Source organism: Curcuma longa, unplaced genomic scaffold (genome assembly GCF_044706935.1).
Source record: "Curcuma longa cultivar G26 ecotype Majalengka, Jawa Barat unplaced genomic scaffold, ITB_CL_G26_1.1 contig_17752, whole genome shotgun sequence".
Classification (NCBI taxonomy): Eukaryota; Viridiplantae; Streptophyta; class Magnoliopsida; order Zingiberales; family Zingiberaceae; genus Curcuma; species Curcuma longa.
Genome location: NW_027430657.1, coordinates 75,008 through 96,875, shown reverse-complemented (window position 1 = coordinate 96,875; position 21,868 = coordinate 75,008). Strand labels below are relative to the sequence as shown.

General features: G+C 37.5%; 3 protein-coding genes across 4 annotated transcripts; 2 read left to right on the top strand and 1 right to left on the bottom strand.

Moving 5' to 3' along the window:
- Positions 1-2,278: 2,278 nt before the first annotated feature.
- On the top strand, positions 2,279-4,778 carry LOC141816688 (transcription factor bHLH162-like). The gene is made up of 3 exons (XM_074704431.1): positions 2,279-2,486; positions 3,202-3,537; positions 4,438-4,778. The coding sequence occupies exons 1-3, from the start codon at positions 2,352-2,354 to the stop codon at positions 4,504-4,506; spliced, it is 540 nt and encodes a 179-aa protein (XP_074560532.1). The 5' UTR covers positions 2,279-2,351; the 3' UTR covers positions 4,507-4,778.
- Positions 4,779-6,063: 1,285 nt separating this feature from the next.
- LOC141816672 (cyclin-T1-2-like) lies at positions 6,064-17,769 on the bottom strand. Of its 2 annotated transcripts, none has more exons than XM_074704411.1 (7): positions 17,629-17,769; positions 15,536-15,877; positions 12,348-12,429; positions 7,664-7,798; positions 7,245-7,420; positions 6,995-7,146; positions 6,064-6,924 (listed from the first exon to the last, which is right to left on the bottom strand). In XM_074704411.1, exons 2-7 carry the CDS (start codon positions 15,766-15,768, stop codon positions 6,362-6,364), a joined length of 1,341 nt encoding a protein of 446 aa, XP_074560512.1. In that variant the 5' UTR covers positions 15,769-15,877; positions 17,629-17,769; the 3' UTR covers positions 6,064-6,361. The 2 variants fall into 2 exon arrangements, with proteins under 2 accessions (XP_074560512.1, XP_074560513.1); XM_074704412.1 differs by having other exon boundaries at positions 15,536-15,894; positions 17,629-17,743.
- Positions 17,770-19,454: 1,685 nt separating this feature from the next.
- On the top strand, positions 19,455-20,955 carry LOC141816673 (alcohol acyltransferase 9-like). Its single transcript, XM_074704413.1, has 2 exons — positions 19,455-19,946; positions 20,037-20,955. The coding sequence occupies exons 1-2, from the start codon at positions 19,533-19,535 to the stop codon at positions 20,922-20,924; spliced, it is 1,302 nt and encodes a 433-aa protein (XP_074560514.1). The 5' UTR covers positions 19,455-19,532; the 3' UTR covers positions 20,925-20,955.
- Positions 20,956-21,868: the final 913 nt, after the last annotated feature.

Here is a 21,868-nt window from a genome sequence, read left to right as displayed (position 1 = left end):
TTCAAAAATTACAATATGATTTAGAAACTTATTTTGAAGTATTTGAACCGCCGTCCCATCTGTTTAATGAGATTGTGTTCTAATGTTTGCTGATGCATTGAAAGATAATTAAAATGGTTACTATTGGATATATACAAGGTTGTCAAATTCGCGATTCCAGTGTCGACTCGGTTAGGGGTGCACAAACTTGTATCGTAAATTCGTATCGTAAACTCGTACGAGTTTACAGATAATCTAAAAAAGAGTTATAAAATGTCAAATAATATATATTTGATCATAACTTCATAAGAACAATCATTATTTCACATATCTAATAAAAAAATATAAACATAGTTATCAACAACATGTTTTCACATATAAAAAAAGATTAAACATGAAAATTTAACATGAAAAGATATGAAAATTTCAAAATTTATGTTTCAACATCAAGTTACAAAATGACAAATTTAAAATTTCATACAAAAATAGTCTAATAGATACATCAAATAAATTTCCATTGTTCAAATTTGATAAAAGGAAACATCAAACAAAGATTTTTTTTGTTTATCGAGTTTACCGAGTTTGACCGAGTTGATTCGCGAGTTTACCGAGTTTACTAAGTTGACTCGCGAGTTTATGAGTTTACAAGGGGGGTCCGATTTTAAGCTGATTCAATACGGAATTGAAATAATAGTTCGTAAACTCGTAAACTCGTCGAGTTGACTCGCGATTTTGACAACCTTGAATATATAATTGTTTAATATATATACATATATTAATAAAAATTAAAACGTATGTGAATGGAGTGGACGCTGTCACAGTACAGTAGCTTCTTGGACCATGGAACACAGAAAATGACACTTGAGGTTGCTGCACGCCTGTGCTGTGCCTCATCCTTTCACTGATTGCCTTGTGGACTTCCACGCTAGTCGCACTAACTCGTGCTTCCACACTGCCATTTCTGCTCCTCTGATCTGTTATTTTCATGCAGCTCGCCCATCTTCTTTTCTTCAGTAGGGAAAGGGAACCGTCCTGGAAGCTCTCGTCCAGTGACTTCTGACGTAACAACGATAACATCAGCAAAGCAGCCAGAATCAAAGGACACAGCTTAATTTGTTCGCTACTTCAAAATTCAAATCCCCACGTTGTGATCTTTGAAAAAGTATATATATAATATATATATCCTGCGCGACACCCCCATCCGCGACTCGTGTGCACCGCTCAGACCCACCGCCGTCGCCGTGTCGTCCGGCTACCGCCGACCACCGACTGCCGGATCGAGCGTGATTGGCATGCCACTCGTCGGCGCACCGTCCGACGTCGGATTCCGGCCGGATAGTGGTCGGAATTCGACGAATTCAGTCGAAAATCGTCGAATCCAGCGCGCAGCCACTGACGGGCGAATCATGGCTGATTTCCGGCCAAATCGTGGTCGGAGATCGGGCCGAGGAAGGATCGCTGTACCACTGGCGGCCGAATTACAACTAATTTCCGATCAAATCACGGTCAGAATCCGGCGCGACCATTGTCCGTCGCGATTCCGATCGAATTTGTTAGTTTTCGATCACAATCTAGTCGAAATCCGATGAAGGTACTGTGTATTCTCAGATTTGGACGGTGAGATGAACTCGCGATCGTGTGAAAACCATTAAAGTATAAAAATTTTAATTTCTACCAAAAATATTATTTATTCGGTCAAATACTCTTTGAAGTGTGAGAACCGAAACCTAATAAATGCAGCAACGCGGGCGTCCGCTTCAACCGCTGCTTCGGTTTAACGCACGTGGTACAATGTCGCTATTAAAAGCGTTAAATACTTTAATCAACACGTCACATCCCTATCGCGCACGTTTTACTATATTAGCACCACATGATTGAATTATTGTTATTTATTATGATTATTATAAATAGATAGATGAGACAATATAACGGCATGTAGCCGATATAAAATTCAAAAATATCTCAGTTTTCGAATATGATGGTGAATTTTTTTGTATACTAAATGAATTTAAAAGACTTTTCGTTAGTATAGAAAGATTTAAATTTGTGTAATAATTCGGTTAGAAAAAGTTTTACTTTATTATTATTGTTTTGAAAAAGAAAAAAAAAACTTATGTACAATACCATGCGAACATTTCTTGTTGTGACTAGTTTTATTTCCTTTCTATGGTTTAGATCCATCCATTTTTGGTAAACGCTCATATGCCCACGCTGAAGGGGGGCCCACGCTGAAGGCACACGCGTCTACACTTCTCCGATATAACCAATCAAAATCGTCCTCTCCTCGGCTGCACTCCTCGCCTTCTTCTTCCGTTCGATCGGTTCCTCCTCTCCTCTGCCCCCGCGGTGGTTCTCCTTCCGTTCTCGCCCAGATGAAGAGCCAGAGCGCCGATGGTGCCTCCAGGATGGAGCGGAAGACGCTGGAGAAGAACCGGCGGGTCCTGATGAAGAGCTTGTGCATGAAGCTCGCTTCGGTTATCCCTAAAGAGCATTACGCCAGCTCGAAGGTGCCCGATTTACCTGATCCTTTCTTCCGTATCGCGTCCTCGCAGCTTTTCTGTTGCTATCTGATGTGGAGTTCTCATCTAGATGCTGTTTGTTCTTTGCTCCATTTTGAAACCTAGACAAAATTTTGTGTGTGTGTGTGTTTTTTGAATGAATTTTCTAAAATTGTGTTGGCGAACTGCTTCTATCCGCTTGAAATTATGATTCTCACGCTCTTTCTTTATCACGAGGAACTTGTTTTCCAACTATTTCCCTTCAAACGCAAACCTTCCTGATGTATGATACTTTTGCTTTCCTCTTATTTGCCACTCGTTTGACAAATTGTTCTTTGTTCTAGTTTTAGGGAATGTTTAAAGTCCGTGCAAAACATGGGGGATTATAAAAATCTTGCTAACCTTGTTGTCCATGTCTGGATGGCGTAGTTTTTGTCTCATCTTGAATAAAAAAAAATACAACCTCAGTTGATTCACTTATTTCCAAAACATTATAGAAGCCACTGCAATAAATAATCTCAGTTGGTCGTTGCAATATTAAAAATATCCCATTATCACCTGCTAATTAGATATGAATTAGTTGGTATGCTAAGTAATTAGCATCAACTAACCTATTTATCATTTTAATAGGCAAATTGAAGCTAAAACTCTGGGTTTTGAATATTTGGATGGTGCCAAGCAAGCTAGAGTTTGCATGCTCAATTCTCTTTATTTTATGGTGCAGGATATGTTGAGCCAACAAGATCATTTGGATCAAGCCACATCTTACATCAAAACTCTTAGAGCAAGGATTGAGAAGATGAAAGAGAGGAGGAGCCACAATTTAACCATCCAAGATACAGAAAAGGCAATTGACAGTGCGACTACATCAGAGTTCACATTGCCTGTTGTTGAAGTAAGGCACCAGGATTCCAATTTGGAGGTGGTTCTAATAAGTGGGCAGGAGAAGAGGTTCATGTTCCACGAGGTGATCAGTGTTCTTGAGGAAGAAGGAGCTCAAGTTATCAATGCCAACTTCTCTGTTGTGCATGACAAAATTTTCTACACATTGCATTCCCAGGTATGAACTGTGAAATTATTCACTTCTCTTTCATTTACTTAAATGGCTAATATTTATTATGTAGCTAATAGTTTGGATATATGTTGAGACATGCTAATTTAGTCTCTCATGAAGAATTATGGACTAATAAATAAATTTATGAGCTTAGATTGATTCTATTGTTAACTCAAGCAACTTTAAGCTAAATAGTTGGGCCCAACAAAGTGAATGGGTTACTTCTGTCATATGAGTTGGCTGTGACATTTTTGATATTAGAGTGGATCTAATTTTAGATACAATGAGACATTTAGAAATGATTGGTTGTGTGTTGATGAACCTACATTTGAGCCTCACATGCTATCAGCTGGGATGATTCTTGAATATGAATGAAACTTTTGTCTTGATGAAGTTGCCAAATCTTAAAAAGACATTGTGGCACCCTAGTTAGTCTCATATCAGGAGTTGTATAATGAAAGAGATCCATAGACTTAAATGTATGATGTACTTTCAGTTTCAACTCAAAAGTATTTCTCCATCACCTCTTAAACGACCCTAATAAATTTAATTGGATTAATTCTTTCATCTAGGTGGATCATGGCATAAGTAAATGCCAATTATTTAAACTTTATTAATCACCCACGCATTTTTCACATGGTGGAATGCTTACCTTGGATTTGCATCAGCTCTGTGTTCCTTTGTAAGAGAAGATTTATTTACAAAACTTGTGGGCTAGTTTTTCTCGTATGCTATAAAAACAAAATTTGTTATGTCTAAATGGAGGAAGAGAATACATGCTAACTTCACCTGTTTGTTGAGCTTATATACATTCTTCAAAAGAATGTTGCTGAAAACGCAGTTGACTTTGTCTTGTGTTCACTTTAACTAGGTTTTGTTTAATGAATGACCAATTTATTGTTGCAGGCAGTGAGCTCCAGACTGGGGTTTGATGTTTCAAGAGTAACCGAGAGGTTGAAGCAATTGATCAGATGAGATGAGCATTCATCTGCACAAGTCGCTTTCCTCCAGAATTGTAGCGTCGATCAACCTATGCTTCGTCGATACGAATGGTTATTTGAGAAAAAGATGAAGAAAACTGGAAGTTATTGGTCTATTGTTTTGGTTAACTAATGTGTTGCTCAAACTCAATAAGACAATGCAATGCCAGCAAAGTCTTTCGTTGGATTCTTCTAAGTGATTCGTTGTTACTTATTAGCAGGGTTTTGTTTTCTAATAGATGATATGAAATGAGTTTGATTAGTGAATTTGACATCTTAGATCGTTGTCTAGTAGAAGGTCGAGGTTTTAGTCACAATAAATATTAGATTATTAATACTAAAATATATGAGTTTATCATGAATGATATATTTAATTAATATTTTCATTTATAATTTTGACGATAGAACATAGATTAATAAATTTATAAATGTCAACTTAGAACTAAATTTGATAGATTTGTTGAGATTTCAAAAGTTCACATTGTACTGAATAATTATCTTTATTATAATATTATTTATTTTTATTTTAGAATTGGATTTTTGGCAAGCAACACAACTGCTTTAACATCAATGACTGCATAAGCTATATACAAATACCAAGTTTTTAGGGATAAACTAATAAAAATTGCAGTTCTTTAGAAATTAAGGCAAGTCATTAAAGAAATTTTGACTAAAAACTTTTTAATGACACAAACTACATCATTTTAATTAAAATGCCTATTTTTGTATAAGCAGAGTGCTTTTCTCAATTAACCAGGATTCAAAACTCCAAGATATTTAAACAATTAGTGACGATGGACCTGACAAAATACCAGACTGTTCATCTCAAGATAAATCGATATATGTTTGATACATGATATAAACTAGATAAAAGAATCAGATAGTTGACACTAGTAATATATCTGCGAATGAATCAATCTACCTTAAGATACAATACAACTGCAAGTGTATTACAAACTTCATGACCTTTTCAATTTTTTTACACTTCCAAATAGAAATAATAATAAGCTACTTCCTCTTCTCAAAAAATAGCCTCAAAATTGATTTGGAATTCATATGCCAATGCATCAGAGGCAATTTTAGTGTGCATGTCATCACAATCCTGTTGAAAAAAGAATATTACATTTGTCAAAGAACTATGGAGCAAACAGCAGCAGAGAGCAATGGAATAATACTCAGATCAAGAAACAGTTCCACCAGCATTTCTTTTTTCAATCCATTCCATGATGCATACCTTTCTCTTCCACAAGTACAAGTTGTAAGAACGCAAATTGTGATTGTTCCGGGAACATGATTGAGTTGAGTTGTGCGGGACAAACTTATTGAAGTTGACGAAAGTCGAATCTCAACGAAGCCGAGACAATGCCCTCCTCCGTAGTGACCAACTATAATTTCTCTAATTTACCTCCTCATAGGTGGTTGTGAAACCGACCGTGTGAGGCCGCTGGGATGACGGATTTCACATTTTACTAAACAACGCAAATTATGATGTCTCAAATAGATCTATTTCTATCAACTGAAAAAGGAACTTTAAGATATATGCAAAAATAACTAGTAATCAATTTTTCCAAAAGCAATTGCATGTACATGCTCAAAGTTACAGACATGAACTCTGGAACACCATAATTTATATGCACACAGATATTTCTCCTCAGCTGCAGGGACTGTATGCCGGTAATGCTTCAGAGTCCCCGTAACCAGGTACAATAAAAAGAGGGAAGTCGTCAAAGATTTCCTTCTTCTGTACGAAAATGGTATTTAAAAAATGTAGTGTAAATTTTATCCCAACCAGTTCGACCTGTTTCTTCTATGGATTCCAGCAGCTGATAAGTAGTATATCACAGTGATCTCTATAGATTATGCAACAATAGTTTCTTTGCAGCAGAACCAGACACTGAAACTATTCCAACTTCCAGTTCTCTCTCAATCCATGCATCTTCACTTGAATCAATGACAGTCCTAACCAAGTGATTCATTTTTCTTTCCCTCTTTCTTTTCTTAAGAGTTGCTCTGATGCGATCTTTATCAATTTCACAAAACCTATTCTCTCTGAGTTCACTTTTTGTCATTTCAGGTCGATCCACTAAGGGCTGATTATGGTCCACAGCGCCCATTAAAATCTTGGAGCCAGACACCTGTCTCTGAGGGCCAGTGGTATGGTGCTCCATTGAAATCTGTTCTGTCACTGCACTTGAGACAGAGGTCTGACAATTTGAATCAATGGGTTTATGACTGTTAAGATCTGCATCAGAATCTTGACTCGAGCTGCTTCTCAAGATGCCTGCACTTTTTAGAACAGAATCGGGACTGCATGAGAGCTTCTCGTTGGTTACTACAGGAGCTTGAACTGGGTTTCCAAGTGAAGTTGATACTCGGTTACATTCCAAAAGCTGCCTCATTTCCTGAATCACCCCTGCAGTTTTAGGTACATTAGGACTAGCAATGTCCAAATGCTAAACAATCTGCATTGCAGGATATCTAACCTTCCAATTGGCGAGGAATGATATCAAATTCATGCCACCAGACATAACCCCTCTCTGAAGGAAGCTTTACATTGTGAAGTTTAGCAGCAAGAAAAAGGGAACCAGCTGCTATGTAGTGGGGCTTATATTGCACATTCAATGTAGTCCAAAGCCTATGAATACCATTATATCAAGTAATTATCAATCAAGTTAACAGTGATACAACAAAATATATCAGTCATGGGTGATTTGGGCAGTATAAATTATATACCAATCATTCACATAGTTCCATGCAGTTTGTCTAACTTCTCTTTGAGTAATCCCGAGTTTCTTGAGAGCATCAACAAGTGGCTTGTAGGGATGGAGCACATTAAAATCAAACCGAATTGTGGATAGGAGCACTCTTTCTCCGATCAAAATAAAATTCTTTTGCTTCTCAAACATAACCTTTAACAAATAAGAGACAAATCAGCACTTTGATTGTGAATCCAGATAAAAAATAATATGAGAATTACGGTTACTGTCGAATAGTGTTCTGGGCCACGTCTTTGTAGTTGAAATCACAAAGAAACAATAATAAAAGTATTATATTATAGTATTGCACTAGTCCTTTATATGAATGATAAGGTAACTACTCCATGTGTACTCTGTCAACTAGAATTTATGTCCGTGTACAGAACTTTATTGTACCTTCTGCCTTATTCTAGATGCAGCAGTAGGGTCTCTTTTATGGATTGTCTCATATGCCATGACCACAATCTTGTCCAACCGACATGGCGTCTCTTCTACTTTGGAGGCAAGAAACATGCACACAGTTGCAATTGTCTGAAATAATGACGACAATAAACCCGTGATAAGGAATTTTTTTTTTTCAGAAGAGTGAATTTATTTGCGAGCACAACATTTTAGGTGCAAATCAATGTAGTCTTAAAAGTGTAGAATAACTTGCACAGCAGTTGCACTACTAACAAATCAATCTATTGACCTTCCACATGTGGCTTAGATGCCTCACCACATAGGTATTGGTCCACAGTTCACAAGCTATAGCAGCATGATTCTCACTGGCAAGCACTAAAGAAATTAAGAGAATTCTGCCATTTGGCAGGTCCATATGTTGCCAAATCAATGTAGTCTTAAAAGTATAGAATAACTTGCACAGTAGTTGCACTGCTAACAAATCAATCTATTGACCTTCCACATGTGGCTTAGATGCCTCACCACATAGGTATTGGTCCACAGTTCACAAGCTATAGCAGCATGATTTCTCACTGGCAAGCACTAAAGAAATTAAGAGAATTCTGCCATTTGGCAGGCCCATATGTTGTCAAATCCAGTGCAAGGTGTAATATACATTGTTTACTTACATGAAAATTTATTATAAAGATGGAGCCATCAAGTTTGTCATATTCTCCCTACAGTTGCAAGATATCTGCTGTGCATATAAGGTAACTTGATTTCCAAAATGCAACATGTGCAATATAGCAGAATTAGAGTAGCAAATAAGATTTTTTGATAGCTTCACAATCTGCAAAACATTTCAGAGAAGACTATAAAATCCAAGAAGAGCCCAGAAATTGGTATAATCTGGGAAAAAGTCAATATCTGATAGAAAGAAAAGAAGACAACCTTGGAAAAAAATGACAACCTTGGAAGGATACCTGTGGTTGTGTAGACTACTAAGTTGGCAAAAAAAGTTTTACTTTGGTTTTGTATTGAGACATACTAAGATCCATACGATCTGGATGACTAACTGGGCGGCATTAAACAATGCCGGAGGAACCTAAGTATTACATATACTTTAGATAGGCAAGAAGTGTTTCTGTTGTTTATGCAATTCTTCAAAATTAAGTGTAACATTGTTTATTTTCTCTTTTTGAATGGATGTTTGATCCACTCAACTTGTATACATCTCTGCTCCTCTTTGAAATGTCTTTTTAGGTGGCTGGAATTCTTCAGTCACATACCCAACTCTGTGGAGGATACACTGATCAACCATAAAGTAGCAGATGGGGTAAGACTGAGAAGATAATCATCCTTAGCTGACCTATCTGGAATGCCAAAACAGGACCTTCAACCATAAACAAAGATTGAACCCAAGTTTTAATGGCTTATTAAAATGTTTGCTCTCTACGGTGACTAAAACTCTGCCCTGTTTATTCCTTTATCTCTACACAAGTTACAATCCCACTATACATAAGAACTTTCATCAATTCTATCCTAAGATATATAATGTGTTAATGATCTGCATAGACCTCTATGTTATCAAGTGATGATGATATGATAAATAAAATAATTTAATCAACTGAATTTACTATATTGGAAAAAATGATTTCTGGATAACAACATTAAAAAAAAACTAAATATATGTTCTCCCAACCTATTTTATCCACCCATAACATTGGCAGGCCACTATTGCAGTAGCCAAAATAGCAGAGAAGCTAGAAGAGAATTTCATGATGGTTAAACTCTGCAAGGTCAGTGCTTGGTCCTATGCAGGACTAAACTGAGGTGTTGCAGTCTTCATCACTTTAAGATTTAGAGAACACAAAGAAGCTGAAAGTCTAACTCATAATCCAAACTAATCCTCAACAGCCTGTGTTGCACCTCCTTCATTATTGTTGGCTTGCTATCCCCAAGCCAACCTGCCAGATTACACCACATCTATTCTTACATGCATCAGATAGTATTGCTTTTCTAGCTAGGTGAGTGCTTCCACATCCTCATCAAAATGAGCAATGCCGTTGAGGCTAGCTAGAGTATCTTGTACATATTGCCTCTACCACCTACTTGGCATCATAATATTTGAGACAACCTTGACTTTTGAATTACTAATTGAGTCGAACTCCATTCTCATCAACATCAATGAAAAAGAAGGTAAAATATTAGGAAATATTTGGGGGAAGGTTAGTTTTCCTTTGGTAGTCCATATGTATTACCTCATTGTCACTTTACATTAACATTTATCTATTTACAATTTGTTCCTCAACACTACCCTCAATTTAGTTTAAAATAATAGCAAATCCTAGCAAATGTATTCAATTTTAAGTCCTCTCAAACACTTACAAAATCTATTGTGCCCTAAGTGGTCAGGTTCGCCTATGCATTTTAATGTTTGAGCAAAAAAATTAAGTTAGCTTTTCATTTGTGTTTGATATGTGTGTTAAATTATATAATAATTTAGCAGAAGACACATGGAGCTCTTGAAGCTCGTGACTCTACGAGGTTAAGTGTGGATGATGATTTGGCGTGGCCAAAGCAACACGCTTGATGCGTCCAAACTTAGACTCCTTGCTAAATGCTGATGATAAAGCTTCTTCTAGTAATGTGGATGGACCTGCATACATCAACGCGCATTAAAGGGCGCCAGAGATGTTCGGCAAGCCCTCTCCGATGCTTAAGTTAGTCTCTGAGAGAGAGCTTGAAAGAGAAGATGGAATGAAGAGAGAGAGAAAAACTAAAAAGAATGAGAGAGGCTCCCTACCACCACTAACTTTACCCTTTTTATATGACCAAGGTAAGGAGCTCTAGGGTTATTGGACCCTAGGGATCATGAGCTGTATTAATACAAACTCTGAGGAGGCTCTAACCAGTAATGGTTGGGGTTTGTCGGCACCATGTCGTGTTGTACTAGTATGTACCACACCTAGTTGTATTCCTACAATTTGCAAGGAGGTTTTGACCGGTGATGGTCAGCGTCTGTCTAGACCACACCCTACCACAACCCCCTTTCTTGTTAAGGCTACACCCAAGGACGAGCTTAGGCTTGTGGTCAGAAGCTAAACCCATCATAAGGAGTTTGAGAAAACCCACGATGCTTAGAGGGGAGGGTTAAGTACGAAGCTTAGGTGTTGAGTCATGTAGGGCACTATGGAGGGTCGAGTCGTAGGAGGGACCTGGATGGTCGGGACACCTGGATGGACTCTACAAGTCAAGTTGTCTAGGGGACTCAAGAAGTCGAGACGCCTAGGGGACTCGGGAAGCCGAGCTGCCTAGGGGACTCAAGAAGTCGAGCCGCTTGGGGGTCTCGAGAAGCCGAGCTGCCTAGAGCACTTGGGTAGGGTGTCAAATAGAGGGGGTAACTTGGGATGCTGAGTCATCATGGGTTGTCAAGCTAGATAGATATTCGGGAGGCTAAGTACTCGGGTTGCAAGTTGGAGATTGATGAAGGTGCTTGGGTTATCAAGCACTAAGGATGTCGGGTGTAGGCTGCTAAGCATCAAGGTCACCACAACAGGAGGTGAGGTGTTGAGGTCTGATTGAGCCAGGAGGAGTGTTGATGCCACATGTAATGAGTATGTTGACATAGGTTGAGCCTACTGAGTTGAAGGGGATCATCATCGAGAGTAAAGGGCAGCCCGGTGCACGAAGCTCCCGCCATGCGGGGTCCGGGGAAAGGATCCATTGTACGCAGCCTTACCTTGCCTTTGGCAAGAGGCTGTTTCCAGGATTTGAACCCGTGACCTCTAGGTCACATGGCAGCAACCTTACCGTTGCGCCAAGGCTCCCCTTCATCATCATCGAGAGTATCAATGCTTAATGACTTGGAGGTATAATGGAGTTTGGAGAAGGTTGCATGAAACATCCAACGGACAACAGAATAAGAAAGTTTAGCAAATTTTTTCTATTTTTATTTTTTACTTTTTAAAACATAAAACTTAAAAGCTAAAAAAAAAGTAAAATAGACATTTAGCATTGATTATTTTGACATATTTAAATTTATTTGAAGTGAATTGTGTGAAAAATATCTATACTTTATTTCTTTCTAATATAATAGTTTTCTTTTATTTTTAAAATATTATTGTAAACTGAAAATAGAAAAACTTTCACAAACCAAACAAGGTCTAACTTGTGGTTCTTGTTGTTCTAGTGGCTGTCAATAGAACATATCTTACAAAACTAAAAAGGACAAACAAAATTAATTAAAATCCTTCAGCACAATAAACCCTTTGGTCCCAAGTCCCTAACACAGTCAGATAGATCGGAGAAGTAGAATTGGGGTGAATGTGAGCAATAAAACAAATATAAGAGAAAATAAAAACAAAAGCTGCAACACGAAAGAGGTGATTAACAGTTGTCAAAAAAGGAATAGTCAAACATAATAACCTTATTATTTCAGAAATCAATCCATATAAAAAACTAATGGAGGTATCTTTACTTACTTCCTTAGCCCAGTTCTGTTTGTTTGGGCAACCAATAAACTTCTCTAGTAGAATTAAGTTGCAAAGTTCAAAGATAATAATGATGGTAGTTATATAAAATATGTCAATCAGTCCCTTAATCTTTATATTCAATAATGAACACTTAGTATAATTTATACAAACATCATGTTTTAAGTGGATGCAACACAGAGAGAGATTGGGATGAGAAGACAAACCTGCCAATCATTCTTGGCATGGGATTGGTGAAGATAGAAGCGATGGCAATATACAATGGCTGTGGCAATGGTAACTTGTGGTCTGCATAAGTCAATGTTATCTAGGCCTTAGATATGTGGAAACAGTAGCATGAATTATGAGATAATGACGTATTTCCAAAGCTCAACATAATCATCTCCAAAAAGGTAACAACTAAAATCTAATGATCAATAACATTTATAGACTAAAAGAGTGCAAGGAAAAAAATGGATGCAATACTACAGAAACTTATAAGGCAGTAATTGTCAGTTGTCACTTGCGTGCTAGGATAGTATTCTCACACTAAAATGAGTGCAATATGTCATCATGTAAGCATAAAGGATTCTATGTTTGAGCAGTAGAAAATCATCAAGAAAACATTTCTAATATGTTTGTATGTTTTTACTCTGACTCTTATACCCAATATACACCTATAACTGCACTAGAATACCCTACTATAAACACTTTCTCTAGCGTCTGAGGGAAAACTGCTATCTACAGTTTGGAAGCCAAATAACAAATGTTTAACTGACATATCAATTTAGTCTCACATGTGAGGTTGTAGATTAATAAAAGGTAGGTAAGGCTTAGATGAACTTAGTTGGATCGATCAAATTAGTGAGTCATTTCTCTAAGTGGATTGATTGTGTTAAAATGGATTGTCACAGGTGGTATCACAACATGCCTCAGTTTAGGCATGTTGAGGTGTTTGAATTAGAAAAGTTGCATGTGATGATGGAGAACAGATTGGGCCTCGGAGGTTGTTGATTACAAATTTATGTGTTGTGGCAGGGGAGGTACTGATGTGACTTCTAGACTTTCTAACAACCCGACACCATATCCTTCTTATCACTCAATTTGTGAATCTATCCAATAGTAGGAGTTGACATGACAATTGGAGCAACACCTGAATAGTGTGCCCAAGCTATTCCATGATAGTAAAAAATTGAAAAGAATCAATAGAAATATATTTACATGCAACCATGTAAAAAATGCTTGTTTTGGTACTTTAACAAGTGCTATTGCAGTGGTAAGGACACTAGAATTGTCTTCTGCAAAAAGGTAGAATCCGTCACCCCAACGGCCCTACGATCATCTGTAAGGAGGTAAATCGAGAAACTGCAGTTGGTCACAATGGAAGAGGGTATGCTCGGCTTCGCCGAGATTCGAACCCTTGCCCTCTTCTGCAAGTCTGCTCCGTCGTAACCAACTCAGCTATGCCCCGGGGGCAAGGACACTAGAATTGTCAATATGAGTATTAGTATCTAACATTTAAAAGACTTAGGTATCGATGGATCCTAATTGATAGGATTCATATCAATTTGGAAAAAAATCAAAGAGAAAAAAAGAGAAAGAATCACAATAAATAAATAAATTCATTTAGTGTATAAACTAAGAAAAGATGTTCAAAACCCAAAGAGCTTTATGATACATTGTATTGCCTACTACATTTCAATTTATTATAAACCACTTAAGAAAATATTTAAAAATGTTATATTAAGTTTATACTTTTGTCGTTAAGCACTAAGAAGGTGTTTAAATCAAGTGGCCAATGATCTTGGTGAAGAGTAAAGACATTCTTTGTTTGCTAATATGCAAGTGAAAATGGTGAGATTTAAAGTTGTAAGAACTATTCCAATGAACAACCATAGGTACCCCCTTCTATTTATACATGCTATGAACTAACCTGTAAATGTGTATTATATGGGTGCACCTAGAATATCCTCAATTTGATATATATATATATATATATATATATATATATATATATATATATATATATATATATATATATATATATATATATATATATATATATAGAAGTGTACTTACTACCTAAGTTACTTAGGTTGTGTTGGAATAATTGTCCCTATAGAAGCATTCAGAAAACTTTATCAAGATGATCCCTATTTTGATGGCATTTAGAAAGTATGCTAAGATGACCTTTTTCAATAATTATTAATTCAAGATGCCTTTTTTTAAGAGTGTCAAACTTATTATTGAATAAAGATGCAATCTTAAAGATGAGTTCATTTTAACCGGGGAGAATGACGCAGGGACTACCTATGTGACTTATAGACTTTATGACCATTTGACCATCTAACACTAGACTCTCCAAATCACTTGACTCTTCAACCTATACAATTGTCAGAGTCAAAATAGGAACTAGAACAACCCATCTAATAACACACTCAAACTACTTCAACCTATCAGATTTTAGAAGTCATCATGAGACCTGGAGCAATGTCTCTAATAGCATGCTTAAGCTACTTCATGATAGTCAAACAATAAAAAGAGACATAAAAGGGACTGCAAGCATGCAAGAATGTTTATTTTGATACTTGGGAATTTTACTATGTGAACATGGGTACTTGGGATGGAAAGACAGAAATTTCGTGAGACCATTTACTCTTGTACTTACCCTCCAAATTTATCTAGTCTACAGAAGTCTCATTGTAAATCTTTTGAATCATGATACTTTCAATGTAATAAATTAGATTATATTTTCTTTTGAAGATTATTTTTGTGGTTCTTAAGTAAGATGGATTTCTTCTTCATCCTTTTGAAGGTGGATTCCTCCATAAACTATATAGTTATCTTCTCTCTCTCTTCTTGGTGGATTCCTTGAAAGAAGAAATCTTTTATCCTCAATCTAGTGTCACTATAAGTTCAACATTTCACCGTGATGAGTACAACTCTGAATTGATGATGACAACTCTGAATTGATGATGATTGTGATACAAGCCCACTAACAAATTAAGGCTCGTTCATAAAAAGGCTTAGATAATGCAACGACCAATAACTTAGAGTTAAGCATCTGGAGAGAGTGGTTGGGGCTCGTTCATAAATTAAGGCTTAGATAATTAATAAGACAATTCTTATTCAAGAAGACTCTGGCATAACTATGGTTAATACTTGGTAAACTCATTAAAACAAGAAGCATGTTATGGTAAAAGTACTCTGATATCTTGAATGATCTTAATTGTTAACACTCAGTAGTAAGTACAATGAAGCAAGAGATACCACGATAAATTGTTTTGTGCATGCAAGCGTATAAGCTGTCTTCACAAATGCAGTAAGCGTATAAGAAAACCATGAAGGATACTGGAGTTAGAGTCAATATATACATATATATATAAGAGACTAGGAAACAGGAAAAAATACATACAATCCAAGCCTGAAGCCAATATCCTTAAGGAATGAACAGTATAACATCCGAAGTTTTGATTCCTTGATAAAATCAATCCCATCTTTCCTTGAAGGAGAGTTTTTTTCAATCTCTTCCTTACTAAAGTACCAACTTGACATGTACAAGCGGTGTGATTCATCTTCCATCCTGAAACCTCCATTTACCATTCCCTGGTCAAGAGAAACGGTAGAGGTCTCTCCCATCTTTTTCATCAAATTTTGAAATCAGAATTATGGCAGCAAACTATACTTTGAAATTTCTTATGTTTCTATGATGCCAAATTCCTCACTTGCTTGAAGGACCAACTCACCAACCAACATCCTGTAAATCGACATATGCTAAATAAAAATAGAAGGAATCGAAAACATCACATGTGTAAGAATCAGCAATTGAAACGAAAATAAATCAATGAGTGAATGACAAATAAATGGAATGATAATTAAGTATATCATAGAACTTTCAGCTTTAGTAAGTTGGTTAGCCACATTGTCTACTTGCAGGCACTCAATCCACCAAAACCCAGCTAGAAAAAAAAATGCAGAATTATATGGCGTGGTGTCTACCAGCTTTGAGGGGAAAATAACCATGGCACCTGAACCAACAGTTTGATTGTGATCTAGAGATAGTTTAGGAAAGAAAATATAATGAACGTCACTACGGAAGGCATAAGCAATTGAATCTGATTTATGAAGTAAAAAAGGTATTAAGGGGAGAGGCAAGGTGTTTTGCAAAAAATGCAAACAACAGAGCTAGAGGCACATGCCCCAATTGCAAAATCAAGTTTCTTTTTTTTTTTTTTTATAATGATGAAGAGCAGCACCAAAAGCCTACCCAATGAGCATATTCAGAAGTAGAATATATTACAGTCTTCAATATAGATAGGGATATAGTAGGAGAGGGGGAGAAAATGGATATAAGAAAACCTTACCTCAGATATAAAAGAGTCAGGGTAGAATAGATGGAGTAGGCTGGCTTACACTATACCAAAATAAAAACCTAGGACAGAGAAGCGGCACCAAACCACTAAAACATCATGAATATTACACAGAACTGCAGAAGCCAAGGACGAATTATAAATTGAATTCAAGATAGTCCACCAATTCAAGACATCAACAGCATGCACCAATGATGTTAAACTCTAAAATAAGGCTTAAACAAGAATTGGAGAATGTGGACAATCATATCTAACATGTCATACAGCTATTGATGGATCCCATGTGCAAAAAAAATGCGTATGCTGATAGTTGGTGCTATAACAAAGATAGAATTCATGTCTAAACCTCAGCATCTATAAAGCACTAGTCAAACAGTCTGAAAATTACATCTTCAAATACATCATCCTATCTTCAGATAGTCAAATTCAAATTTAGAAAAGAAAAACAAAAGTTTGCAAAAAATAACAATTAACTTTACAATCAGACAGCATTGAAGTCATACAAGGTCATTCTTATTTCTACCCATTTTGAACTTTTTATTGCTCACGCAAAATTAGTCATTAGTACACAAAATAAATAGACTCCATATCCATGACGCAAACCCAAAGCTTTATCTAATTTTCTTTCAGTTGGCCACATGAAATGAGGTACATCACCACAAAAACTAAAGAAACTTTATCGTCCTATATACAAGCAACAAAACAGATATATTTGTTTAACTTGTCTTCGATCAGTTCAACAGATTGCAACCGGTCGAAAATTACAAAGGAAGATAACACAAACACGAGAAACAAGAGATTCCTTCCCTCGAGCTAAGTGATCATCAGGACTACAGCAACTCAGACAAATACGTCTTCAGGGACAACAGGTCTGAGCAAATAATCTAGTGCGCAAAATTCAAATCTCGTAAAGTCATCTATCATAACCAGATCATCGAACCTTCGGTGAAAAAAAAATTGGCAGAATTCACTAGGGACGCTTATTCCTTGATCAATACCGAAAAATGCCAAATCTTTCTATTAATCAAGAAGGAAAGATGATCTTTTTTTATTTGTAAATTTCCTGATTATTAGGGAGGAAAGCATATACAAAACTGAAAGGCGATACAGTAAATCGAAGAAAAGAAAAGGTAATTACCTCAAACAGACGCAGAAACGATCGCCTTTCAACCCCCCAAATCCCGATTTGGGAGAAGAAGGGGACGCGAAGAGAAGGAATCAGACGGAGATACCGAACCTTCACAACTTTCCTAATTTTGCAATTTTCCGTCAAAGTAATAAGTCCTTGTTTTGTAATTATGTAGATCAAAAGGGGGGCATATAAAAGATTCCCTTGCTGAATGGGGCCTCCGCTTTCACACAAAACAGGTCTCTATGTGTAATTTCTTTTAGTCAGATGTGTTTTTTTGCAAAACATATTTTCCTTTTTCGCAACCGCACGAGATTTTTTCTAGCTTCTGTGTAGCATCTAGCATCAACACGTGGCAGGGGTTCCTGTAAAGCACGTAGAAGTTCGGTGTCTCCTGTATTGTCCCACCGTACGATCCGCTAAAGAAATCTTGTAAATTTAGCAAGTAGCCCATTAAAATATTGACAATTAATCCATGATGGGTTTACACTCCAACAACTTTTAGTTGCTAGAAAATATTGACAATTAAAAATAGAATACAATAGGGATGAAAATGAATGAAGTGCAACTTCAATTCATGGGAAAATAATATAAAAAAATAATCAAGCATTTTTTTTTCTTTTTTGAAAAAAGAGACAAATACTTGTTTAGTTTCATAATTCTTTTCCACATTTATATTATTTTATTTTAAAAAAATAAGATAAACATGAGTTTGATTATAATTATGATATTGGGAGAGAAGTTTGAGATTGCAAGTGACTGTGCATCATTAATTATATTAATCCCTCACTTTTGCTAATTAACTAATTAAATTATGGAGTTGAAAATGGGTTAGTTAGTGGCTACTTTGTATTCTCCATATAGAATTTAACAATTTATACTTTGCACAAACATATAAAATTATCGGAATGCTTTCGGTAGTTAGTTGGTATAGTGATAAGTAATCTTAAATTGAATGCTTAAGACTATCTCATGAACAATGATTTCTTATGTATAAATGATTAAGTGGGGGAGTTAAACTATTAAATCTCCACAATAATAGAGATTCTACTCATGTAAATAAATGAGAATATGTGTTTTAAAATATGTGTTTAGGTAGTTATTCCTTGTTGAAAGTATCTTAACTCGATCTAATCGAGAAACACTATCCTAATTGGATGATAAAGGTAAACAGAATGTTTATTAGTTATCGAAAGTCAATGAATGAAGAAGTTCGCGAACAATAATCAACCTTATCCTAGTTAAATTATGTTCTAAAATGCTTCATTATAAAAGTGTCTTATGACGAATAGATGTTAGGATGTTATTCCAATTAACTAATAGCTATCAAGTATTTTTAAATAAAAATATTTAATAATTTTATCCAATTCAAAATTAGAAAAAAATAATAATATAGACACTCAAGGAATTATTAGGTCATTTAATATAAACTCGAGATCTATATACTTGCTAATTAAGTTTGGCTAGTTATTTCAGTATAAATTTTAATTTATTAATTAATTTAAAAAATAAATGTTTTATAATTATATAACTCAAATTAAAGAGGGGTAGGATACATTTAGAATAATTAATAAAGTAATTAACATCATTTTTAAAATTAATTAATAGTTTAAATTAATTTATAGGGTTAAAAAATAAATATAAAAATTAAAAGAAGAGATACTAATTTGTTGGTTGGTGGTCCCGTTGGAGACGAGCCTATCTATCTATCTAGCTATCTAGATATCGCCATTAATCCCGCTCGCTTTCACCAGCCATCATCTTCCACTTCCCCCACGCGCCTCGTTCTCATTCTCTCCTCTTTATTCTCCATATATCCCTTTCTAAATTCTATATATATACCGCCGCCGCCACCGCCGCCACCGCCGCCGCCGTCGCCGCCGCCACCGCTACTCTATCTATCTATCTAAGACATGGAGGTTCCAGACTGCTACTACCTCAACCCGCCCCTCTTGGTCCGCCCCTGCAACCCCACGCCCTGCCACTCCCTCTACCTCTCCAACCTAGACGACCAGCCCTTCCTCCGCTTCTCCATCAAGTACCTCTACGTCTACCGCCGCTCCGTCCCCGGCGCCGCCCTCGCCGCCTCCCTGGCCAAGGCCCTCGTCGAGTACTACCCCCTCGCCGGTCGCCTCGTCCGCAGCCCGGCGGGCGAGAAGCTGGAGATCGAGTGCAATGCCCAGGGCGCGGTGCTCGCCGAGGCTTACGCCGAATTCACCGCCGACGAGTTCCTCCGCGCCTCCGCCCGGCCCCACCAGTCGTGGAGGAAGCTCCTGTACCGACAGCCGGCCGAGTCCTTTCTCGATGTCCCGCCGCTCGTGGTTCAGGTCACGATCTCCCTCCTCCCCTGTTTCAATCCGCTTGTCCGTGATGATGCCGCACTCAATTAACAATTTTGGTTCTGAATTGTGCGTCAGGTGACGCATTTGAGTTGCGGCGGCATGGTCCTCTGCACCGCGTTCAACCACTGCCTCTGCGACGCCGTTGGGACGGCGCAATTCCTGCACGCGTGGGCCCTGCTCACCGCCAAGCCCAGCGGCGGCGCCGTCCTCCCCGTCGCCGCCTTCCACGGCCGCGGCCTCTTGAAGCCCCGGGAGCCACCGCGGATCGACTTCCCCCACTCCGAGTTCACAAGGCCGGCGCAGGAACACGACGACCTCGCGCAATTCCTCCTTTCTCAGCCGCTATCCCCTGTTTCGATCACCTTCACGGCCGCTCAAATCCTGCACCTCAAGAAGCAGTGCGTGCCGCTGCTCAAGTGCACCTCCTTCGAGGCCCTCGCGTGGCACGTGTGGCGCGCGTGGGTCCGGGCGCTGGACCCGCCGCCGGCGCTCCGAGTCAAGCTCCTCTTCTCCGTCAACGTCCGCCGGCGGCTGACGCCGGAGCTCCCCGCCGGGTACTACGGCAACGCGTTTGTGCTGGCTTGCGCGGAGACTTCGGCGGCGGAGTTGGCCGCCTCCGGCGCCCGCTTCGGGGTCAGGCTGGTGCAGGCGGCCAAGGACGCCGTCGACGACGACCACGTGCGCTCGGTGGTGGATCTGCTGGAGCAGCGGCGGGCGCAGCCGGACCTGTCGGCCAGCCTCGTGATCTCGCCGTGGACGAAGCTGGGGCTGGAGGAGGTGGACTTCGGCGGCGGGCGCCCGGCGCACATGGGGCCGGTGGCGAGCGAGATCTACTGCTTGTTCCTGCCAGTGGTCGGAGATTTAAATGCCTTCACTATGCTCGTGTCAGTGCCGCAGGGTGTGGCAGACAAGTTCCGCCACTACTGCACAATTAAGGACTCAAGCGAAAAAGAAACAAGTTGAGGGATTTAATCATAAATGTGACAATAAAACAACAACCTTTTTTTTTCTTTCCATTAATTTTTTTTTCTAAAAAAAAATGATATAATTGCCTTTTCCTCTACTTCCATCCAATACACATACTATTAACTACAGTGATAAAGAGCAACAAGATCAGAATTTAAATCTCTTTAATGACAAATATATTCGATTGTGTTATTTCACATGACATGTCAATCACCATCAGATCTCTTATGTCATCAATCACACTGAAAAAAAGATATCCTAAGACGATATCCAAAATTTAAATCGTATTCAAAATTAATTAGACCATAAAAATTATTTTTAAATATATATATCAAATAAATAATCTCTATTAAAATTTTGATTATTATTATTATGTGATATTGAGATCATGAATTTAAATAACTATCATTTTTTTCATTAAAATTTTTGACATAAGGATAAAATTATTATTATGTTATATTGAGATCATAAATTTAAATCATAAAAATTAAACTTTTACACAGAAATTTCAAAATGAAATTCCTTTATCACTAACTTTTCAATTTGTTCTTGACTTTTTAATAGATTTTAGTCAAAAATGAAATCTATCATCTATTAGTCTCACACGATCGATTTTAAAATTATAAATTAAAAAATTACAATTGATCATGATGAAGACTTTACAACACACAATACACTTCCCATGATTGAATGGACACTATGCATCTATCTCCATTCAAGTGCTGCTGAAATCATTGCACAACACTTGTATAAATCATAAGAGAATTTGACCACATCCTTTAAATAAATAAATGAGTAAATACATGAACGAAATGATTCAATGTCCCCTTGTATAAAAAAAGATCAAGATCAAGATCATTCTCTTTAACTTTTGTCCTGTTGTTGAATTGTTTAGCCCGTGAATGAAATTAATGGCGACAACTCGTTGGAATCTTAACGTA